The sequence below is a fragment of the Stegostoma tigrinum genome, chromosome 33, assembly GCF_030684315.1.
Source record: "Stegostoma tigrinum isolate sSteTig4 chromosome 33, sSteTig4.hap1, whole genome shotgun sequence".
Classification (NCBI taxonomy): Eukaryota; Metazoa; Chordata; class Chondrichthyes; order Orectolobiformes; family Stegostomatidae; genus Stegostoma; species Stegostoma tigrinum.
Genome location: NC_081386.1, coordinates 16023089 through 16045779, shown reverse-complemented (window position 1 = coordinate 16045779; position 22691 = coordinate 16023089). Strand labels below are relative to the sequence as shown.

General features: G+C 38.8%; 2 protein-coding genes across 9 annotated transcripts in view; one reads left to right on the top strand and one right to left on the bottom strand.

Annotated features, from left to right (window-relative positions):
* The window catches only part of mns1 (meiosis-specific nuclear structural 1), a 34335-nt gene extending 23433 nt beyond the window's left edge, over positions 1 to 10902 (top strand). For both annotated transcript variants that reach the window (XM_048562938.2, XM_048562939.2), the window contains 3 exons: positions 393 to 650; positions 3159 to 3284; positions 8008 to 10902. In XM_048562938.2, coding sequence (XP_048418895.1) covers positions 393 to 650; positions 3159 to 3284; positions 8008 to 8115 — 492 coding nt within the window. In that variant the 3' untranslated portion in view covers positions 8116 to 10902. The remainder of the gene's footprint in view (positions 1 to 392; positions 651 to 3158; positions 3285 to 8007) is intronic.
* The window catches only part of tex9 (testis expressed 9), a 128776-nt gene that overhangs the window by 11538 nt on the left and 94547 nt on the right, over positions 1 to 22691 (bottom strand). For 6 of the 7 annotated variants that reach the window (XM_048562944.2, XM_048562941.1, XM_048562942.1 and 3 more), the window contains exons 10-12: positions 12485 to 12619; positions 11021 to 11155; positions 10640 to 10862 (exon numbers count right to left, since the gene is read on the bottom strand). In XM_048562944.2, coding sequence (XP_048418901.1) covers positions 10788 to 10862; positions 11021 to 11155; positions 12485 to 12619 — 345 coding nt within the window. In that variant the 3' untranslated portion in view covers positions 10640 to 10787. Of the gene's footprint in view, positions 1 to 10639; positions 10863 to 11020; positions 11156 to 12484; positions 12620 to 22691 lie in introns of those variants that run through there. The other variant, XM_059639215.1, reaches the window with a different exon arrangement.

Sequence of the window (22691 nt, the reverse complement as noted above, 5' to 3'; positions counted from 1 at the left end):
GAACTTGTCTTTGGCAGAACAGAGCGTGGTGATGGTGATGACCAACTGTTGTTGCACACATTTGATGAGAAGGAGAATCCTGTTGGAGGTGCAATTTCTAACTTCTTCCTTTTCAGCCGTTACTTTCCAAATTTAAAATTGAGCATTTGTGTGTGTATGATGCTGTTCTTAGCAATAGAAGATTATGTAATTATACTCCCGGTTTTTCATATGAAACAAAAGCTTATGAAAGCAATTAACAATCTTCTTACAGGAGACGTGACCTTCAGGCTGGAAATTCTATTCCTAGCTACGATAGTACCACATAATATTGCTTCACTTTGTTATACAGTTAAGATTAAACTATAAGGTAATGCAAAAATGTGTTGCATTTTAACTTTGTTTTTTCACAGGCAGAAAGGGAGAAGCAGATTCATCAGCGTCTTGAATTGCAGCAGACCTACCAAGACCAAATGGCTTTCAAACAGAAGCGTATACAGGCAGAGAAAGAAGAAGAAGATGAATTACGAAAGAAGATGATGGCTAAACTTGCAGAGGATGACCGTATTGAACAGATGAACGAACAGAAAAGACGTATGAAACAGCTTGAGCATAAGAAAGCTGTGGAGAAAATGATTGAAGATCGACGCAAACAATTTGAAGCAAACCAAGTATGCATTATATATTATTTATAAAATATTGTTTTGCCCTGTTGTTAGACGTTATGGAACCATAGATTGTTCACAGTATAGAACAAGGCAACACAACCTGCTTTGTCCAAAGCTACTCAGTTAGCCTGATTTTTCCAGTAGCCTGCAAGTTTACACCTTACTGTTTCGTCCCTGTTGAAGGCAATGAATTGAATCCGCCTCCGCCACATTCTGGCAATGCAGTCCAGATCCTACATGTAGTGTTTTTATATTAAATCAAGTCTTTTCTTTATGCTTCCTTTGGTTCTTTTGCCATTCACCCTGACTTGGTGTCCTTTTGGTTTTTGATCATTCTGACAATGGGAATAGCTTTTTTCTATTTACTGTGTCCCAATCTCTCATGATTTTGAATGTGTCTATCAAATCTCCTCTGCACCTTCCCTTCACTAATGAAAATATTCTCAGTTTCTCCAGTCCAACTACATAACCAAAGTCGTTCTTTCCCAGATACCTTTCTAATGTCTTCTCATTCTTCTTAAAATTTGGTGCACAGTACTCCACTGTATTTTGTATTCTGTGCCTCTGTCTATAAAACCCAGGATCCTTTGTGCCTTATTCACTGCTTTCTTAGCCTGCTGTTCCACACTCAAAGATTTGCATGCACGTATACCCTGCACCTGGTTTAGAATTGCATCCTTGATTTTTATATTGCCTCTCTTTTTACAAAGCAAAATGCTTTATTCATCATTTGACACCTTGTTACTTAATAGTGCTTGTTTTAGGATTCCATTTCTTATTGCAAGATTACTTCTTCATTATTCAAAACAGTCCACTCATGTTTTGAGTATAAAAGAAGATATTGGTGTTTATTTCTCCAGAGGATCATTAGCTGCCATTTCTGCCACTTCCAACGAGATGCCACCACCAGACACACATTCCCCTCCCCTCGTCAGTCGTCTGCAGGGATCTTTCCCACCGCGACACCCTGATCCACTCTTCCTTCACTTTTAACACCTCCCCCCCACCCCCAACTCCACAGCTTCATGACTTCTTCCCTTGCACCTGTCCATTTACTTCCTTCCTTCTCAGTATCCAAAGGCTCAGACACACTTTCTAGGTGAAGCAGTGCTGTAGCTGCACTTCACTCTATCTAGTCTACTGCATTTGTTGCTCACAATATTGTCTCCTGTACATTGGAAAAACAAAGTGTAGACTGGGTAGCCATTTCAGTGAACATCTACGTTCTCTCCAATAAAAAAGGAACCTGACCTTCCAGTTGCCTGCCACTTCAACATACCGCCCTGTTCCCTGGACAACTTTTCTGTCTCAGTGCTCAGTGTTGCAGTGCTCAGCATAAGCTGGAAGAACAGCACCTCATTTTCTGCTTGGGGTTCCTACAGCCTCTGGATTCTATTGTCTTTAGGGCTTGAGCTTTCCCATGTCTTTACCCCAGCCCCCACACACCAGGCCTTGTTATCACAGTCTGTTATTACACACGACCCACTGTTAGCCACGAACAGTACCCATTAATAACTATTCACCCTCCGAGCCAGATTATTTCTGGCTCCTTTGTCTGTCCATCTGTTCTCTCCTTGGGTCTAGCCCCACCTATCATTTAGTCCTTACCCCCTGCCCCCACCCTATCGACTGCATTTCAACTGATATTTTCCTAGCTGTCATCAGTTCACTTGGCCCAGAATATTAGCTCTCGTTTCCCTCCACAGATGCTTCCAGACCTCATAGAGTCATAGAGATGCACAGCACAAAAGTAGACCCTTCGGTCCAACTCTTCCATACTGACCAGATATCCTAAATTAATCTAGTCCCATTTGCCAGCATTTGACCCACATCCCTCTTAAACTAATACATATGCCCATCCACATGCGTTTTAAATGTTATAATTGTACCAGCCTCCACCACTTCCTCTGGCAGCTCATTCCATACGCGCACCACCCCCTGCATGAAAATATTGCCCTTTATGTCCTTTTTAAATTTTTTCCCTCTCACCTTAAATCTATGCTGTCTAGTTTTGGACTCCCTCACTCTGGGAAAAAGACCTTGTCTATTTACCTTATCCATCCCCCACATGATTTGATAAACCTGTATAAGATCACTCCTCAGTCCCTGATGCTCCAGGAAAAATAGCCACAGCCTATTCAGCCCCTCGCTGCAGCTCAAAACCCTCCTACCCTGTCAACATCCTAGTAAATCTTTTTGAATCCTTTCAAATTTCACAACAGCATTCCTACAGCAGGGAGACCAGAACTGCATGCAGTATTCCAAAACTTGCTGAGCTTTTCCAGCAATTTCTGTTCTTCTTGGTGTATATTAACATTTTTGTCTGTCACTTTATACTAGGATCAACATTTCAGTACTTTTACATTTAAAAATGTGACTTGTCACTAAGTTCAGTCATAGCCTTGGTACCCTGTATTGCATCCTGCTTCTTAAAAAGAAGTCTGGGAAGTTATGTGCTCTACATATATACATTTTAGTAGATTTTGATTCATGGGTTTTAATACTCTACAGCAACAGGAACTTGAAAGACAGTATAAAGAAGAGAAGAAGAAAGCAGCTCTCCAAGTCATAATTGAAGAAGAAAGGCAGAAACTTCTCAAAGACCATGCCAGCAAGCTTTTTGGTTACCTTCCAAAGGTACGTATAGTAAGAAGTCTTACCAGTTTAAAAACTGAATTATAGGCTTTTCATTGTTTTAGTACTGTACTTAGATTATATTGTGTAGAAAAGGTAGCAAAAGAAGAGCAGCTGTCGAAGTTTATTTATCACTTCACTTGTTTGTGGAACATTCTCCCAGACATTGAGCACCTGGAACTCCAGCCATTATGGATACGTTGAGTTACAGCTCTAAGTGCTAGCATTGCTGGTCGATGCAAGTTGTGGGAAGTCAGCTTTTTTTGTCTCAAATGGCTAGGGATGAATCCCAGAGTCATAGCGTCATAAAGCATAGAAAAAGGCCATTTAGCCAATTCTGGCCATTCTTGTTAAAAACAGCCACCCAGCTACTCTAATTCCATTTTCAAGCACTTGGCCAGTAGCGTTGAATGCCTTGGCATTGTAAATATACATCTAATTACTTTGTTAAAAATTTCTGCCGCTGCCACCCTTAAGGGCAATGAGGTTCAGATTTCAACCACACTCTGTAGATGAAAAGTTTTTCCTCACATTGTTGTTCTTGTTTAAGGTGTCTCTGAATGGGTGTGGTGCTGCCTTGTTATCATCTTCCACCATATGCACTAGTTGTGCGGTCAACAGCAACAACCTGTCTTGATATAGTGCCTTTTAATACAAGTTCCAAAGTGCTCCATAAGACGTGTTGTAAAACAGAATGTGGCTCTTAATCTCACAAGTAAATGTTGAGACAGACTTACAAAATTTGTCAAAGTGATAGGTGTTGTGGAGTCTTAAAAGAGGAAAGTAAGGTAGAGGGAGAATGTTAGGGAGGGTATTCCAGAGTTTGTGCTTTCAGCTACTTCAGCCCCAGCTATCAATGGTAGTATTTGAAATTGAGTATGCTTAAGAAACCTGAATTACTTAAGAGGGTTGTGGAGCTGGAGGAAGTTATTGAGTTGGGAATGGGAATGGCCAAGGTAGATTAGATTAGATTCCCTACAGTGTGGAAACAGGCCCTTCGGCCCAACAAGTCCACAGTGCCTCTTGGAGCATCCCACCCACACCCATCCCCCTATAACCCACACACCCCTGAACACTATGGGAAATTTAGCATGGCCAATCCACCTAGCCTGCACATCTTTGGACTGTGGGAGGAAACCGGAGCACCCGGAGAAAACCCACACAGACACGGGGAGAATGTGCAAACTCCACACAGACAGTTACCTGAGACTGGAATTGAACCCGGGTCCCTGGCGCTGTGAGGCTGCAGTGCTAACCACTGAGCCACCGTGCTGCCCAAGATATAAATTAAAAAACAAGGATGAGAAGTTTAAAATGAGGACTTTTAAATAAGCACCAATGTAGGTCAGTAATCGCATGGGACTTGATGAAAATTAATACTCTTGCAGCAGAAATTGATGACGTCAGGTTTGAAGGTAGGAAATTAGAAACTTGCCATGGGTGCAGTGGAATAATCATGTTAAGGCAATAAAAGTGTAGATCAGCAGGAGGTGAACAAAAGAACGATGATATGAATGTGGAAATAGGAAGTCTTAATGACTTTGAGGGGAAAAAATTGAAAGCTCACGTCCAAGTCAGTTGTGACACCAACATCATGAACAGTTCGACTTAGCTTAAAGGGAGAGGGATAAAGTAGACATGCAGTCAAGAAGTAGAGTTTGTGGCAGGAACTGAAGATCATTTTTGGTCTTTCCAATATCTAGTTGCAGGAAATTTCTGTTCATGTAACACTGCATTTCTGCTAAAACAGTTTGAAACTCAGTGGAGGGGTCAAGAAATACAGTAAGATAGAGCTGGGTGTTATCAGTGAACATATGATAACTTATGTTGTGTTTTCTAATTATGTTATTGAGGAGCCACGTGTAAATGAGAAATAGGAGGGAGCCAAGAATCTCCCCTTAGGGGATACTTGAGTTAATGATGCAGAAGTGGGAAGCAAAGCTATATAGAGGTAGTAGGAACTGCAGATGCTGGAGAATCTGAGATAACAAGGTATAGAGCTGGATGAACCCAGCAGGCCAAGCAGCATCAGAGGAACAGGAAAGCTGATGATTTGTGCCTAGACCCTTCTTCCAAAATGCCTGAAATTCAGAAATTTCTGAAGAAGGGTCTAGGCCTGAAATGTCAGCTTTCCTGCTCCTCTGATGCTGCTTGGCCTACTGTGTTTATCCAGCTCTACACTGTGTTATCTCAGCAAAGCTATTTAGTTTTTTTCATATTCAGTCATGGGATATGGGTGTTGCTGGCTAGGCCAGCATTTATTATCCATGTCCTCGATTTGAATATGGTTAGATATGAATTCCCAACCAGCTAGACAACGGTGTGGAGGCATTTGAAGTGGTTGGTGTAAAAGCATGTCAAGCATTTGGCGGGCAAAATATTTGAGTCTTTTTTGTAGATTTATGTTTTATTTTGAATTTTTGCAAGAGGTGAATTATTTCCTGCCTCTCTCGTTGATTTTAATAACTCTTTAATTATTCATTTTTCAAAAATTTAATGGAACAAAGGAATTGAAACAAATTAATATTTATTCAAAACTTAGAATCAATTCAAGATTAATATTTACACAGTTAGTTGGGACGTCATGTTGAGGTTGAGCAGGACATTGGTGAGACTACTTTTGGAGTACTGTGTACAGTCTGATTACCCTGTTATAGGAAGGATATTATTAAATTGGAGAGGGTTCAGAAGAATTTACCAGGATGTTGCCTGGACTGGAGAATTTAAATTATAAGGAGAGGCTGGGACTTCTTATTACTAGAGTGTAGGAAGTTGATGTTAGAGAAGTTTATAAGATTCATGTGGGGCATAGATAAGGCGAATAGCAAAGGTCTTTTCCCTGGGATGGGGGATATTTTTAAGGTGAGAGGAGAAAGATTTTAAAGGGACCTGAGGGGCAACTTTTTCAGAGGGTGGTTCGTATGTGGAATGAACTGCCAGAGGAAATGGTTGATGCAGGTACTGCTGCGTTCAGAAAGACATTTGGATAAGTACATGAATAGAAATGATTTAGAGGGAAATGGGCTAAACACAAGCAAGTGGGACTGGTTTAGTTTGGGAAACTTGGTCAGCATGGTTGAGTTGGACCAAAGGGGTCTATGGCTCTACAATTATCAACATTATTGGGTAAATGTCCAGTGTTTTAGCTGAACTAGAGCTTGGCTAAGGTAAAGCTCGATCTGAAGCCCAATTCTTGTGTTCTATTGTCAGAATGTAGTCTTTGCAGTATCTAATGCCTTCAGCCACTTGTTGATATCTCAAGGACTGAATTGAATCAGTTGAAGACTGGCATGTGTAATGATCGAAGGAGTCTGAAATGGATTGTTCACTCAGTTTTTGAAGTTGTGTTCATCCAAGCAAATGGAAAGTATTCCAGTAGCCTCCTGACATATCCTGTGGAGTCATAAAATGAGTTAATTGTACCTGATGTGATTGAAGAGGAAACTGGAACTGAAGGGAACAGAGCATGGCTAAAGAGAAGCGTCTTTTTTTTAATAGAGGGTTATCAAGAGACATCAATGCTGAGGTTGGAAGTTGTAAAGGTCAGAACTATTGTGTACTGAAAGCTGAGGGAATGAAGGGGTATGCTGGTGTTAATGTGGAGTATGCGGATAGCAGGGATAAGGAGGGGACTCTGCTGAGGAATTTGAAGGGCAAACAGCAGAACCAGGGATAGATGAAACTGTCATTGTAGATGTAGGAGAAAATGTGGTTAAGCACTTTCTCAATGTCCTACACCTCCTAGCTTAGTATGAGATAGCAGGTTGGCAAGGAAATGGACTTGAGACCAGAGACACACAAGCATTTGTAGGAATTTGAATGCTTCAGATTTAACAACTCTGAGCTGGAGAAAATTTGGTTTGTGTCTGTTGGTAAGCAATTTGAGACAATAGCAATGGGTGAGGGAGTCAAAGTAAGAGGCAGAGAGGCCGAACTAGATGCCATCAGCTGATCCCAAACATCCTGATTAATATTACCAATTTAAACCCGTGAAGGTATTTAAGTGCATTAGAAGCTGACTCTGGGAAGAGAAATATGAACAATTTCAAGAAACAAGTAGAAGCAGAACTACCATGATGTGGGGCTGGACTGTGAAAGTTGTTTGAAGAAGTTGGAATAGTTAACTATCAAACACAATGGAAAGTTGCAAGAGAATAGCAGTGTGCAGTAGTCAAAATTAAATGTATTGATGGTGACTTTCAGAGGTATAGGTGGGCAGCATGCCTGACTTGAAAGCTTTGGCCAAGGTGAAATGAGAAAGATACAGTGAAAGAAGTGCAATAGGCCATTTGTTTAGACTTGTCAGGAGTTATGCCATAATGTGCAAAATTAAATTTGAGAAATTAACTGCCAGTTGTTCCAATTAATTTTTAAGCATATTTTAAAACAAAAGACAAAATGCTCACGTTTACTAGTTTTCAGCAAATGAAGCACACATTTTCATTTTATATTGGAGATCTTGATGTTTTGTTTAGTTGATGACTGCTATGGTTAAACTTAAAGTTTTTGAATTTAAGAATTAACTAAGCGTAAGACTGTGGCCCCCTGAAATGTAGGCTGTACAAGGACGAGTTAGTTTAAAAACTCACTGACCAAAAAATTCAATTATTTACACTGATGTTACTTCTTTTTTAGATATTCTCAGTTTATGGCATGAACATAGCAATGGTTATAATAGAATTTTGCTGGTGAAACTAATTACTGTATCATATGTATCTTTTAAAAGGGGGTATTTAGAGATGAACAAGAGCTCGAATTATTTGATGAAACCTTCAGAGAGAATTTCAAGAAAGGAAGTGCTAATTTATCATCAGACGAAGGCTGGGATTGTTAGACTTATGGGTATATGTCATGTCAACTTTTGTCCAGAACATCACCGTGCTAGCCAGTACAGTTACTTTTGAATCATAAGTTTATATTGATCTCTATTTATAATAGTCAAAAATGTAACTGGAATGATTGTTAATGAAATTATATAAATAAATAATTTGGAACTGCTGTAAAATTGTTCATCTCAATGGAGAAAATCTATTATGAAGATTAATGGAACATAGATTAGTGAATTTTGCTAAACTTGGTCATCAGATCAGCAATTTCTGAAATCTACAGATTTTCATAAAATTTGGGTCTTTCAATTTAACAGTCTTCTACAGTACTGCATGTCCTGTATTAATACTTCTGTTTCATTGATGAATTGGTAGCATTTGCAAACTTACCACAGTGAAATAAATTTAAGAAATAGACAATGAAGGAATAATTAATGGAGGATCATGGAATAGTTAGGGGAGATGAAACATTACCTCCCATGTGGGCCTCCTTCTCTCAATGATTTACATCTTTTCAATATCTTAGATGTTGTTTAATCAGTGTCACATGTCCAGCAAGCACAGAAATGTTGAGATTAAAGAATGGCCTTATGTTGTCTCGTTGACCCACATCACATACAGACCAATATATGTTAAACTGTTAAAGTTAACTTTAAGCAGAAGGAATGAGGAATTTTTAACCCACAAATTCCAATGGATCTACAAGACTTGTGTGGATGGGAGATGGATCGTGATTGTGGCACATCCATATCATTCCAGGGATGATAGAAGCTGATTAAAGTAGATGATCAGTATTAAGCATCTTCCATACATCTTATGAAAGCATTACAAGTTTGAAAGAAGGGCAATAAAGCAAGCAATTACTGTCTGGTGCTGATAATACAGAACTATCATGTGCCTAGGGAGTGTTATTTAGTTAGAGTTGTGTGTGCGTGTGCATAAATGTGCTAAATATGTACAAAACTCAAGCCGCTTCAAGAATGCGTCTGGGCCCTGAATACTATGATCATGATTTACTCATGCTTGACCTATTTAGGAACAGTGTTCCTTTGCATTGTGATGCCAGATTGCAATTTGATTTTTTTTATATTAAAGTTCTCCAGTGTGTTTCTTTCTCTCTGCCCTTCAGTCAGCAGTTTGTACATAAAGGTCTGCCTGAAAATCTGACAGAAGCGTTATTCATAAAGTGTTTATGGACTAGTTATTCTGGGAATTTAACTCCTCTGTATAAAACATGGTTGTGCTCTGGAGTAACAAGTCCAAAGCTGTTATGTGCAAGTGAAAGGAATTCTAACATGAATGAGTTTCTCTCTTATTCTACCTATGTATTTGCCTTTAAATCATTCTCAATAATAGGAGGTAATGATGTTCAAATTGGTTCTAGTTCTAGAAAACAGACTTCCTAAATCTCAACTGTTCTTCAAAGTCACCTTCAGCATGGACTGTGGAACATAACAGTATATGTTTCTGAAAACATCCAGTTCTCTTTCCAATATGCTGTAATAGTCAAACTTGTTGAAGAAGTAAGCCAAGGATGGGTTCACGAAGAGATTTCTGGCTGACCTGGCCTTTTCAGGGTCTTCCTGCAAGGTAACGGTGAGAAATATTGTCTCACCAAGCAGAATTCAAAGTTAAACTTGAGGTTTTGTTGTGAACTAATAATTGGCTGAGAACATATCAACTAATATTGAAAGACTGTTGTGGTGTAGTGGTAGTCTCCCTACCCGTGGACCAGGAGGCTTAGATTCAAGTCCCACTTGGTCCATAGGTGTGTAATATCATCTCTGAACAGGGTGATTAGAAAAATAGGTGAAATTTTAAAAGAACAACTAAATTGACCATGGGACAATTCTTATATTCAAACAGATTAGGGACAGTTTCACCTGAGACAGGTATGACAAACTTTAAGTCATTTCAAATGGCCAGTTTAGTCTCTCTCTTAAGAATAACAATATAAGGATGTATATGAAGAACATATTAGAGGGACTGGATACACAACCAAATACCAGTTATACTGAATTCCTAGACATAATTGTTCATTTGATAAAATGGAATGAACATCACTTAATTAATCACTGGGTCAACTTTCACAGATCTGTCCTTTAAATGTTTGTGTTTTTATAGTGAAGGTGATGAAGATTATACTGATGTATCTTGGTATTTGATATTCTATTCAAATTTTCTATAATATTTTGCCACTGACCCTATTTGGCGGTTGCTGTATACAGATGCTTTGAATTCAGGAAAACTGTTTCAAGATCAGCTTTTAGATTACATGTGAAGAAATGAAAGCCACTGTTTGTCTCTAGGGAATGAACACTAATTAAAACTAAAACAAATCATCAAAAGTAATCTATTTATATTTATATTTTAAAAATTCTGCTACACAATTCAAGATGTAGGATATGCTTGAAACTAATTATGAAAATATATGTAGGATCTTTGTGGTCTGTGACTTAAATGGAAAGGAGAAAACAAGATTATGAGAATAAAAGCAATAACTACCCTCCTGGTGCAATGAATTAACAAGAGGTCATAAACAGTTATATCTTTATTCTTTTGCTACCAGTTTACAAAATGTTTTAGTAGGATGGATGTAAATACTAAACTCAATGAGAAAAAGATCAAATGTAATAGCAACAACAATTATGTTTTGCAACATTGAGATGTGTTACAACTGTCAGTTTCCCCATTCCAATGCTTTAATAAATTCCTCTTCAGTGAAGGACAGCATTTTAGCAGCTTCCATATGCATCTAAAAAAAAAGCAAGGGCGAGTTTGTAATTTTTGCATATATATATATATATATATATATATATATTACCTTTCAATCAACAGATTATTTTGGGTGCCAATTAAATAACAATCCTTGATCTCAAAAATACGATGACTGATCATTTTGTCACATCCTACCTTTTGCCTTTTAAGGATATCTATTAACTTCATCTGCTTCTTAAAGCCAGTCATGAGCTCAGTTTTCTGCTTTTCTAACTTCTTGTTTTCGGTCTTCAGTTGGTCAATTGTTAGTTTCTCTTGGTTAGTTGTGTCCTAGTACATATAAAGACAAATAGTAGGCAATACAATAATGTTTTAGCCATCCTCTGACAAACACAATTTCCAGTGAGATAATGAGAAGGCACAGAGTGTCTTTAGGCAGTCTCAAAACCTACAACAGCTGTGGAGCCTGATTGCAGATAACGTATCCAAGTCAAAGCCTTTCTTCTGGACACTCAGAATGAATGCTGAGTTTTGATATCAGTCTTTCTTTAAAATATTCTAACATCTGTTAAGTATACATAACAGGTAATGAGCACAGATATACGAGAAGCAAATAAACAAATTGTTAATGTGTGAGGATATGAGATAAAACTTGACCAGTGAGAGAAAGAAAGAAAAAACAATGTAATTTATTATTACAAGCAGCATTGATTTAACATGTGGACTTTTTAAGCTTTTTAAAAAACTATTATTACCTCCCTTCTATTTGCTGGTTTGAAAAAGCTATCCTACCTACTGGATGTGATTTTCACCATATACCAAGTCTGAAGCGTAAAGATTGATTCTTTACAGATTAATGTATAAAGCACTCAGCCGATACACACTATACACAATTGGTGAATTTTGATGAACAAGTAAATATTAGTTCACATTTAAATGGAGTTGTGTCCAGTTATGACCCCTGTATAGATGAATGATGCTGAGGAAGCACAGCATGATAAAAGCATGGACTGAACAGAAGCACCGTGAAGCAGGAGCCCAAAGACAGTAGGAACAGATGGGGACCAGGAGCCCACACAGCACAGGAACCTGGACAGAGAAGGGACCCATTGGCCAGGAACATCTACTGGAGGAGGACGGAAGAACAGAGCATGCCTCTAGCTTCTCCTTACTCAGTTAATCATGACAATGGCACCCTGCAGGAGCATATATCTATAACTTAGACCACAAGATTTGAACTGCCAATAAACTAGTTAATAAGTACCAAGTATAATCTCTGTTGAGCCTTATCATTGGAATGCCAGTACGATGGTATGCAAACAGTAACCATGTGCAGAACTCGGTACAATTATTACTTTGGGTTTCCAATTATCAAACTAAATTTCAAGCCAGGTAATAATTTGCCATTAATTTCTTAAAACCCTCAAAAGAGGAACATTTTTGAAATGTTTGAGTTCCCTTTTGCCAAAATGCCCACTGCTAACTGTAGAAGTAAATTTCATAATACAATAATATTCATTAATGCCTCACTCCCAGTGTTGAGCTGCAGACAAAGGAGGTTTGGATGGAAATAAAGCTCCAACAATGTAGCAATAGCTCCCCAGCTTGCACTGACTTATGATATACTCTTCACCAGCAGCATTGTATTTGTAACATTACCTTGTTATTCTGCTTCAATTTATTCAGCTCTGTCTTGATTTTTTCAGCCTCTTCTAATGCCCTGTTTAGACGAACCTCCGTGGCACTATGGTTTGTAGCAGCTTGCTTCTGAGTTCTTTTCTGGTTGTCCAATTCCTAAGATAACAATTGTGTGTGGAAGAATAATTATTGTATATTTTAATAAGTCAGACGTTAAAATCCATGAACATACATAATTTTTCTGAGGCTCCGAAAATTACACACGCAGCTCATGTTCTAAACATTAAAATTTCTCTAAAAATATCACAGGTCCTAACTGGTATCTCATTCTTCCTAAACAATAGCTGCCTATGATACAATGTGGCATGCTGGCCTGCTCCTAAATCTGTCTAGAGCACTTGCAGCTGGTTCAGGACCTTCACGGCAGACAATTTACAGTCTACATTAGACAAAGGAGAAGAACTGCATGGAGAAGACTGGCCTGTGGACTACCACAGGGTTCAGTGCTAACCCCAATATTGTTCAACATGTATAAAAATAATCTGTGAACACCATATCTCACAAAATGTTGATGACATTGCTTATGTCATCTAAGCATCATCTTTCTGTACCAATGGACCAGATCCTTAACTAAGTTTACAGTCAACTACAGCATGTGGTATCTAAAACCATATACTGTGTGTTCCAGCTCCACAATGCCAGCCCCAAAAAGGAGCTGCATGTCTATGTGCATGGTCAGAGATTAAAGCACGATCCAAACCCAACAAATTAGGAGTGACTCGAGTAGATAAGACTTCTTGTTTTCTTCAATAAGAACAAAGGTCAAAACTAGACACGCTGTATTAGCTGAACTTACTTGATCTAGGTGGGGCACTGTTGTCACAGCACTCCAGACCTCAGCACTTTCCCTATCATAGTCCGCAGCAAGGTAGTGCACCTCTGTCAGGCATAGGCCATCATGTACACATTTTGTTGACACAATTAAATGCAGCAATGTGCATCATGACTGAAACTCTGCTCAACACCACTCCTCTGGCTTTTAGTCTGTGGAAACATCACTCCACACACCTGCTGACTGATGAAAAACCCACAAACTGAAACCATTTGTATTCCACCTCAATCACTCCATGATGACCTGTTTCATTCACCTACTAATCCCACCCCTAGTTTCCATCTCGATGTGCCACACAGCGCAATGTTCCTGAGCAAGATCTACAGCAGGTATCGTTTTGTTCAAATAATGGTAAACATGGAAAGTAGTCAATAGTTTCCTTGGTACAAATCCTATCTTTAGAAGGGCATGCTTTGAACTATGGCCAGAGTAAGTCTTGCTATATGAGTTCAGAACAAGACAAGACCCCGTGGAGCCAAAGTCCACTGCCATGGCTTCAGTACAAACAAACTATGTATATACTTGAGGGAGACACAAACAAAGTTGTGCATTAATGAGAAGTGTCCCCTCTACAGACCAAGTAGCAGACTAAAGTTAAACTCAGCAGATGAAGTGACTAATCGCTTGGTTTCAGAGATTTACATTTGCCAAATAAATAGCAAGCAGAGAAGAGTGTCATGATAGAAACATTGGTTTTGGCAATTTACTGCCCAAATGGACTAATTAATATGGATTTAATAGTGGTATTATCATATTAAAACACTAAGTATGCCAATTACACAAGTTAAGGTTGGTGACTCGCTCACCGAGCTGGCTTGTTCTCATTCAGACGTTTCATCATCATGCTAGTGACATCATCAGTGGAGCCTCCGATGAAGCCGTGTTATTCTATTCCGTTTGGAATTCATACCGTTTGGTCCGTTATGTTGAGCTGTGTCATTTCCGGTTTTGATCTGTATTGGTTTGTTGCATTTAATTGAGTTTGGCCCAAGCCCTCTGGGAATTCCTAGAGGCAAGTTCTCCACCTGGAGTGCAATCAACAAACACACAGAATTGGACCCCATATACAAACCTGTACAGATCAAAACCAGAAGTGACACTACTCAACATAACGGACCAAACTGTATAAATTCCAAGTGAAGTTGAATAACATCGCTTCATCGGAGGGTCCACTGATGAGTCATCTAGCACGGTAATGAAAAGTCTGAACAAGAACAAGCCAGCTTGGTGAGCAAGTCAACAAACTCATCCACAACCCAAGCTGCAGACTTTTGCCAAAACTTTGAATTACACATGTTGTCGGTGGCTTCATCTAATTAAAACATTTAAATATTGTGAAAACGCTTCAACACAATTCCATGCGGCTTTACTTACTACTGACATTCTTACTTTATTTGCCTTATTCAAGGGAGAATATCTTGTATTGGCTGTGAAATATTTTAGAAGTTGTGAAATGTGTTCAATAAAATGTATATTTCTCTTACTGCATATCCAAACATCTATTTGAATTGTATTGCATTTTACAGCCTTTGAAGTTAGGTCCAAATAACACACACCCCTGCAATTTTTTGTCTGAGAAACATGATCCGCATTAACATCCTTATAAATTCCTCATGGCAATGTCAAATAATTTTAATGTGCTTCTCCATACAAGGGAACACAATCTCTATTTGTCTTCAGTAGACATCACCTAATAACTATTAAATGCACAATAAACAATACCATATCTTATTTACTTAAGTTTCTACAGGATTTCATTTAGTGTGAGACAATATAGTATATCTACCAGCTTAGTTGTAGTTTTGCTGCATTTGCCTTCTTTGCCCGTTTTTGATTGCCTTTTTCTCCCTTTTGTTCCATCTCTCCCTTATGCCTTACACATTCTTTTCCTGATGACTGTGGTGCTAACAGGGCTACAAAATGCATCTTTCAGTGAACTGTATTAGAAGAATACCTACTACTTCAATTAGTTGCTGCCTTTTCGTCCCCTGCCCTTTTTACTTTTGTTTCTTCTTACTGCTGCTGGATTCCCATCCTATTTGTATTCCCACTACATTTCATAGAATCTTTACAGTGTGGAAAGGCCATTCAGCCCAACTGTTTACATTGATCCTCTGAAGAGCATCCCACACAGACCCATCCCCTTACTGTATCTCTGTAACTCTGCATTGCTCATGGCTAACCCACCCAGCCTGAACATCCCTGAATACTATGGGCAATTTCCCATGGCCAATCCACCTAACCTGCACATCTTTGGATTGTGAGGGGAAACTGGGGCACCCGGAGGAAACCTGCACAGACACAGGGAGAATGTGCAAACTCCACACAGACAGTCGCCCAAGGGTGGAATTGAACTTGGGTTCCTGGCGCTGTGAGGCAACAGTGAGTCACTATGTCATGGTATTCTATGTCTGTGTTGCTACTCAAAACTTGTTTTATTGCAATATTGCATGACATTAATTATCTACTTTCTTAAATCTTTCTCTACTTATTTTCAGAATAATAATTGTATTTGTTTTTCAAATGGGCCTTGTTTTTCAAAATCCCCTGTTAAGAGGTAAACCTGGTCAATGTCCTTTGTGCTCCTTGTTGGTTTTTGTAATAATGTAGACATCTAAATGTTTCATTTCATTTATGTAGTCATTTGTATTTGTTCACCAGCAGAATTAGTCTTATTCACAAAGGTCAAGGACTCACTTATCTCTGTATGCTGAATAAAATTGAATAATTTCAATGACAGCCTGCTTAGCTAGCTGAATTTAATATTTGCTGACCCTGAAATGCCTTCCACCTAACAGTCTGAAGAGACTGAATTAAAAGCAGTACCGCTTGGAATAATACATTATGTGTATTAATGTTATGATGATCCTAACTGATGTTAATACTGGATGATTCAGATCCCTAATTGAAGCTGGTTTGATAGATCCTAGTTTGGTTTTTTTTAAACCAACCTTCACAGTTAGTACTGTACACATTCACAAGAATTCATAAGACCGAAGGATGTAGGAACAGAGTAGTATTCAGCCTGATAGTGTCTGCTCTGCTGTTCAATCAGATCACGGCTGATCTGATAAATCCTCACTCCACTTTCCTGCCCCATCAGCATAACCCTTGATTCCCTTTCTTATTAAAGATCTGGCTTTCTCAGCCTTGAATATACTTAACAACACAGCCTCAACAGCCCTCTGTGGTGAAGAATGCTGTCAGAGTAGAAATTCCTCTACATCTCTGTCCTAGTTGGGCAACTCCTTATACTGACATTGTGTTTTCTGGTCCAAGGCTCTGACAATGGGAAACAACCTCACTGCATCTACCTTGTGAAGCCCCTTAAGAACCCTACATGTTTCAATAAGGTCTTCCTTTGTTCTTCTAAACTTCAACAAGGACAACTCCAACCTACACGGCCTCTCTTCATTAAAAACCCTCCATATGAAGGAGTGACCAAGTAAACCTTCTTTGGGCAGCCAACAATGCCAGCATATCTTTCCCTAGATAAGGGGACCAGTATTCCAGGAGTGGTCTGACTGATGCCTTGTATAGTTTTAGGAAGCCCTCCATATTTTTATACTCCATTCCTTTGAAATAGAGGCCAACAGTCCATATACCTCCCTATTACTCGCTGAATATGCTTGCTAGTTTTTTGTGAGTTTTATGGATTCTAACACTCCAAATTCCCCCTGCGCTGCAGTCTGCAAAGAATGAAAGGTTTATTAGACAAGAAAAACATGAACTTTATTACACTAGATGAAAATATTGGAAATGTTTCATTATAAACACCAAAAAAAGGATTCATATACTCACCATTCCTTTCATCCCAACAATAAAATACTGCTTGAGCTAGCACAGTAGCTCACTAACTAGCACTGCTGCCTCACAGTGCCAGGGAACCAGGTTCAATTCCAGCCTTGGGCAACTGTCTGTGTGGAGTTTGCACATTCTCCCCCGTGTCTATGTGGGTTTTTTCTGGATGCTCCGATTTCCTCCCACAGTCCAAAAATATGCAGGTTGAGTGGATTGGCTGTGTTAAAATTCCCGTAGTGTCCAGGGATGTGCAGGCTAGGTGGATTAGCCATAGGAAATTCAGGGTTACAGGGATAGGGTAGGGATGGAATGCTCTTCAAAGGGGCAGTGTGGACTTTATGGGCTGAATGGCTTGCTTCCATACTGTAGGGATTCTATGAAAAAGGACACTGGTGTGTTTACCAGATTCTATTTCTTCCATTGTTCAGCAAGCCTAGGAGAAGATATTTGCAGGTAACTCTACATTTGGAAAGTGGGAGCTTTTCAAACATAGCATAGTGAGAGTTCAGGGCCAGCATGTTCCTGTAAGGGCCAGGACAGCAAGTCCAGGGAACCCTGGATGTCAGGGATATCGAAAGTTTGATTAAAAAAAGGAAGCATGTGGTAGGTGCTCACCAGTTAAAACAGGGGAGGCCCTTCATGAATGTAGAGATTGTGGGGAGATGTTTAAAAAGGAAATTAGGAGGGTTAAACGGAGCCACAAAACATCTTTGGCATATAGGATTAAGGAAAACCCCAAGGCATTTTCTGAATATATAAATAGCAAAACGAAAAAATGTTCTACTCAGAGGGCAGTAGAACCCTGGGACTTGCTGTCTGAGAGGATGCTGGAGGCAGGTACCTTCACAACATTTAAGAAACATCCAGGTAAGCTTTTAAAATGCCGGGGTATGGAAAGGTAAGGACCAAATGCACATAGATGGGATTTGTACAGTTTGGTTTTATTCGTTAGAATAAATATGGTGGGCTGAAGGGTCTGTTTCTATGTTGTATTATTCTATGACTCCAGTAGTTTTATCAGCTTTCTTACTCCAGATGTCAACATTTCTGTCTTCACTTTTTTGAATACACACACTCACCTAATCCCTTTTAGATTTTTCTAACTCTCTGAGAGACCACGAACCTTTGTTGCTAAACAACAGCAGTTTTATTTCTGTACTTTTTTGCATTAAACTACTAACCCTCATCTATTCATCTCAAGGGTGGTAAACCCTCAGTAAAATGCATGTAAACAAAACTTCTCTAGGCTTCTCTGTATCAAGCCCACAAGAACAACTTTAAAATGGAATTCCCCTCCTACGCAAACTCATAAAATATAAATTAACCAAAATTACATTGTTCTAAACAATGTATAACAAGATAATTTAGAAATCATGACATGCATTTTCTAAATTAATTTTCTCATTTTGTTTATTAAGTAGTTCATTACAGAGCTTTAACTAAGAGCAATTTAATTGCAAATTTGATAGCTCCCCTCTCCTTGAGCATAGATGGTCACTTTTATTTAAAGGTATATTACTCCTCTCCCAATCTCTTCAATGAAGTAATATGTTGTGCTCAAAATTAAGAATTCTTGCATTTCACTTGTTAATACTCAACTGCAAATAAGTTTAATAACTTGTAGCTATATAGGATTTGATTATTATCTACTGAGTTTGCAATTACAAAATTTCAACAATTGTTAGTTACTGAATCTTTGATTCTGAATGACACTGTGCTTTATCACATTGTTTCTTTCATATGGTCTTTTTAAAGAATCTACACTTGTACTAATGTAAATTTACATCAATTTTTATACATATGCTCATGTACAGGGCTTATGTTAAATGATTAGTAATCTAGACAATCCCAGATCATATTCAAGTACAATTCTTTGTATTCTGTTTAATAGTGACAATAAAAGTGACTATTAAGATTTTGGATTTTAGTTTTAATAAAGAACTGGTACGCTCATTATCTTATGGGAAGAAAGTCGCCAGGCCCGGATCAGATTTGTCCTCGGTTGCTTTGGGAAGCGAGAAATGCAATTGCTTCGCCACTTGCGAAGATCTTTGCATCCTCGCTCTCCACTGGAGTCGTGCCTGAGGACTGGAGAGAGGCAAATGTGGTTCCTCTCTTCAAGAAGGGAAATGGGGAAATCCCCGGCAATTATAGACCGGTAAGTCTCACGTCTGTCGTCTGCAAGGTGTTAGAAAGGATTCTGAGGGATAAGATTTATGACCATCTGGAAGAGCATGGCTTGATCAAATACAGTCAACACGGCTTTGTGAGGGGTAGGTCATGCCTTACAAACCTTATTGAGTTTTTTGAGGATGTGACTAGAAAAGTTGATGAGGGTCGAGCTGTGGATGTGGTGTATATGGACTTCAGTAAGGCATTTGATAAAGTTCCCCATGGTAGGCTCATTCAGAAGGTCAGGAGGAATGGGATACAGGGGAACTCAGCTGCTTGGATACAGAATTGGCTGGCCAACAGAAGACAGCGAGTGGTAGTAGAAGGAAAATATTCTGCCTGGAAGTCAGTGGTGAGTGGAGTTCCACAGGGCTCTGTCCTTGGGCCTCTACTGTTTGTAATTTTTATTAATGACTTGGATGAGGGGATTGAAGGATGGGTCAGCAAGTTTGCAGACGACACAAAGGTCGGAGGTGTCGTTGACAGTGTAGAGGGCTGTTGTAGGCTGCAGCGGGACATTGACAGGATGCAGAGATGGGCTGAGAGGTGGCAGATGGAGTTCAACCTGGATAAATGCGAGGTGATGCATTTTGGAAGGTCGAATTTGAAAGCTGAGTACAGGATTAAGGATAGGATTCTTGGCCGCGTGGAGGAACAGAGGGATCTTGGTGTGCAGATACATAGATCCCTTAAAATGGCCACCCAAGTGGACAGGGTTGTTAAGAAAGCATATGGTGTTTTGGCTTTCATTAACAGGGGGATTGAGTTTAAGAGTCGTGAGATCTTGTTGCAGCTCTATAAAACTTTGGTTAGACCGCACTTGGAATACTGCATCCAGTTCTGGGCGCCCTATTATAAGAAAGATGTGGATGCTTTGGAGAGGGTTCAGAGGAGGTTTACCAGGATGCTGCCTGGACTGGAGGGCTTATCTTATGAAGAGAGGTTGACTGAGCTCGGTCTCTTTTCATTGGAGAAAAGGAGGAGGAGAGGGGACCTAATTGAGGTATACAAGATAATGAGAGGCATAGATAGAGTTGATAGCCAGAGACTATTTCCCAGGGCAGAAATGGCTAGCACGAGGGGTCATAGTTTTAAGCTGTTTGGAGGAAAGTATAGAGGGGATGTCAGAGGCAGGTTCTTTACGCAGAGAGTTGTGGGAGCATGGAATGCGTTGCCAGCAGCAGTTGTGGAAGCAAGGTCATTGGGGTCATTTAAGAGACTGCTGGACATGTATATGGTCACAGAAATTTGAGGGTGCATACATGAGGATCAATGGTCGGCACAACATTGTGGGCTGAAGGGCCTGTTCTGTGCTGTACTGTTCTATGTTCTATGTTCTAAATCTGCCATCCTTACATTATTCGGCCTAATATTTAAACATTAATCCCACATGGACATGGGTTAATTTTAACTGCCCTTAAGTAGCAACACTTCATATCTAATCTAGTATTGAAGATAACAGCCTATCATCAACCTTTGAGGTACTTTGGAGGAGGCAGTATGACAGCCTTGCCAGTGACATTGACTTCCCAAGAATACATTTTCATAATTTGATGAATGTTTTACTACTGTTTCAAATTGGAAATTAATAAAATATTTCCAATTGTTATTCGTATGATTTGCAGTGCTGACTGTGCTGAAATTGGTTTAAAAGCACAGGAAAAAATAAATAGATAGTGAACAATTACCTTGCTAGCCATTGGATGGCAGCAAAAAGTAATCCCTGATTTGATGACTTTTACACATGACTGTTGAAATATCATTTAGTAACTTCATATTATGACTTGTCACAAACTTTTTTTTATAGATTTGGATATTTATTTTACTAGATTAAAGAAATGTCATTGACCATAAAATATTTGAATCCCAATAGTTTTGTAAAAAGGGGAACCATTGGTACAGAATACCAAACCTTCAGCAAATGAAAATCTCAGTTTTGATTCTGAATTCATACTTAGTTAGCTGATCTCTGCTGAGCAACTAATGAAAAGCCATCATTGTCCCAATACACCTGGACAAGAAATTGAGAAATCTGTTGGGATTTCTGTTCCGAATGCTAATGAGTGTACCAAGTACATGTAAATGCGACACTGCTCTTTGGTATTTGGGGGGCTGAAGGGCCTGTTTCTATGCCGTACAACTAAGAGAATTAAATGTTCAGTTTGGTTAAGAACAAGGTCAATTGTAGTGCCCTCCATGGTCAAACAACATAGGTTTATAAATGAAGAACTGGGAAAACCTGCCTGACACATACGCTTCTACAGATATTAACTCAGCTGTGCTTGTCTCCTTCAAGAAAGAAGGGAGGAAAAGATGATCCTATATCACATATGCGCACACATCTCACACTAAGATAACATTAAAGCTAGAAATATTTCACTTCTAACATGAAACAATAATAACACATAATTGAAGCTTATTGTGAAGACAAATGCTTCATGAGACAACTTAGTTAATGAACTACCTGGGTTCATACCTTGAAAACATTCCCACAGAAAACTGCTCTCCAATGACAAAAAAATTGATTAAATTTTACAAACATTAAATTAAATGTAAAATTCTACTTTAATGGAACAAATACGAGTCCCAAGGTGCCAATTTTAAAATACCTGATCTCTCCAGATTCATACATTAGGGAGTGAAGACATCTACAGTAGAGTCATCATATTTGCATAACCATTTTATCTTTGCACATCAAAACATGTACATTTCTACCAAGCTATATTGAAAGCATTAATGTAATACTTAATATAAAAGCAATATACTTATGAAGCACACCTTATGGGAGTAACAAACAGTATCCAATTTTTGAATCAAATATCTTACTTATTTAAGACATTTGCTATTCTTTTCAATACATTAGCAGGGGTCTTGTTCATTGTGAGTTGGAGATGGAATGCACATTTTCTGTTGAAAGCATTTTGGAAAGGGTGTTCAGAGACGATTGATCAAGTAATTTTTGACTGAATCCTAGAAAATAAAACTCTACCTGTCCTACTTGTACCAAGAAAATCTATTTCTGTGTAAGTAATGATGCAGTACTCTTAAAGAAAAATCAGCACTTTCTCTACGTGTTTATGAGTACTTTTTACCAAGATCTTGTGTTCGTAGTAACCCGTTAACAGGTTTGCCTTTAAATATTTTGCAAATCTGGAAGACCTAGTAATAATAATGTAATAAACACATCTGTACATTTTAATTTGAGAAAAGTGTAACACAAAGTATTAAAATAGTTAGTATTTATAATCTGACAGTTCTTCCATCAGCGTAAAAGCTAATTTGTCACCGTGACTTTACAAACATATTCTCAAGTTGTTTTCAATTTGAAAATTTGAGCTCTGCATCGACCATGATATTTACAGA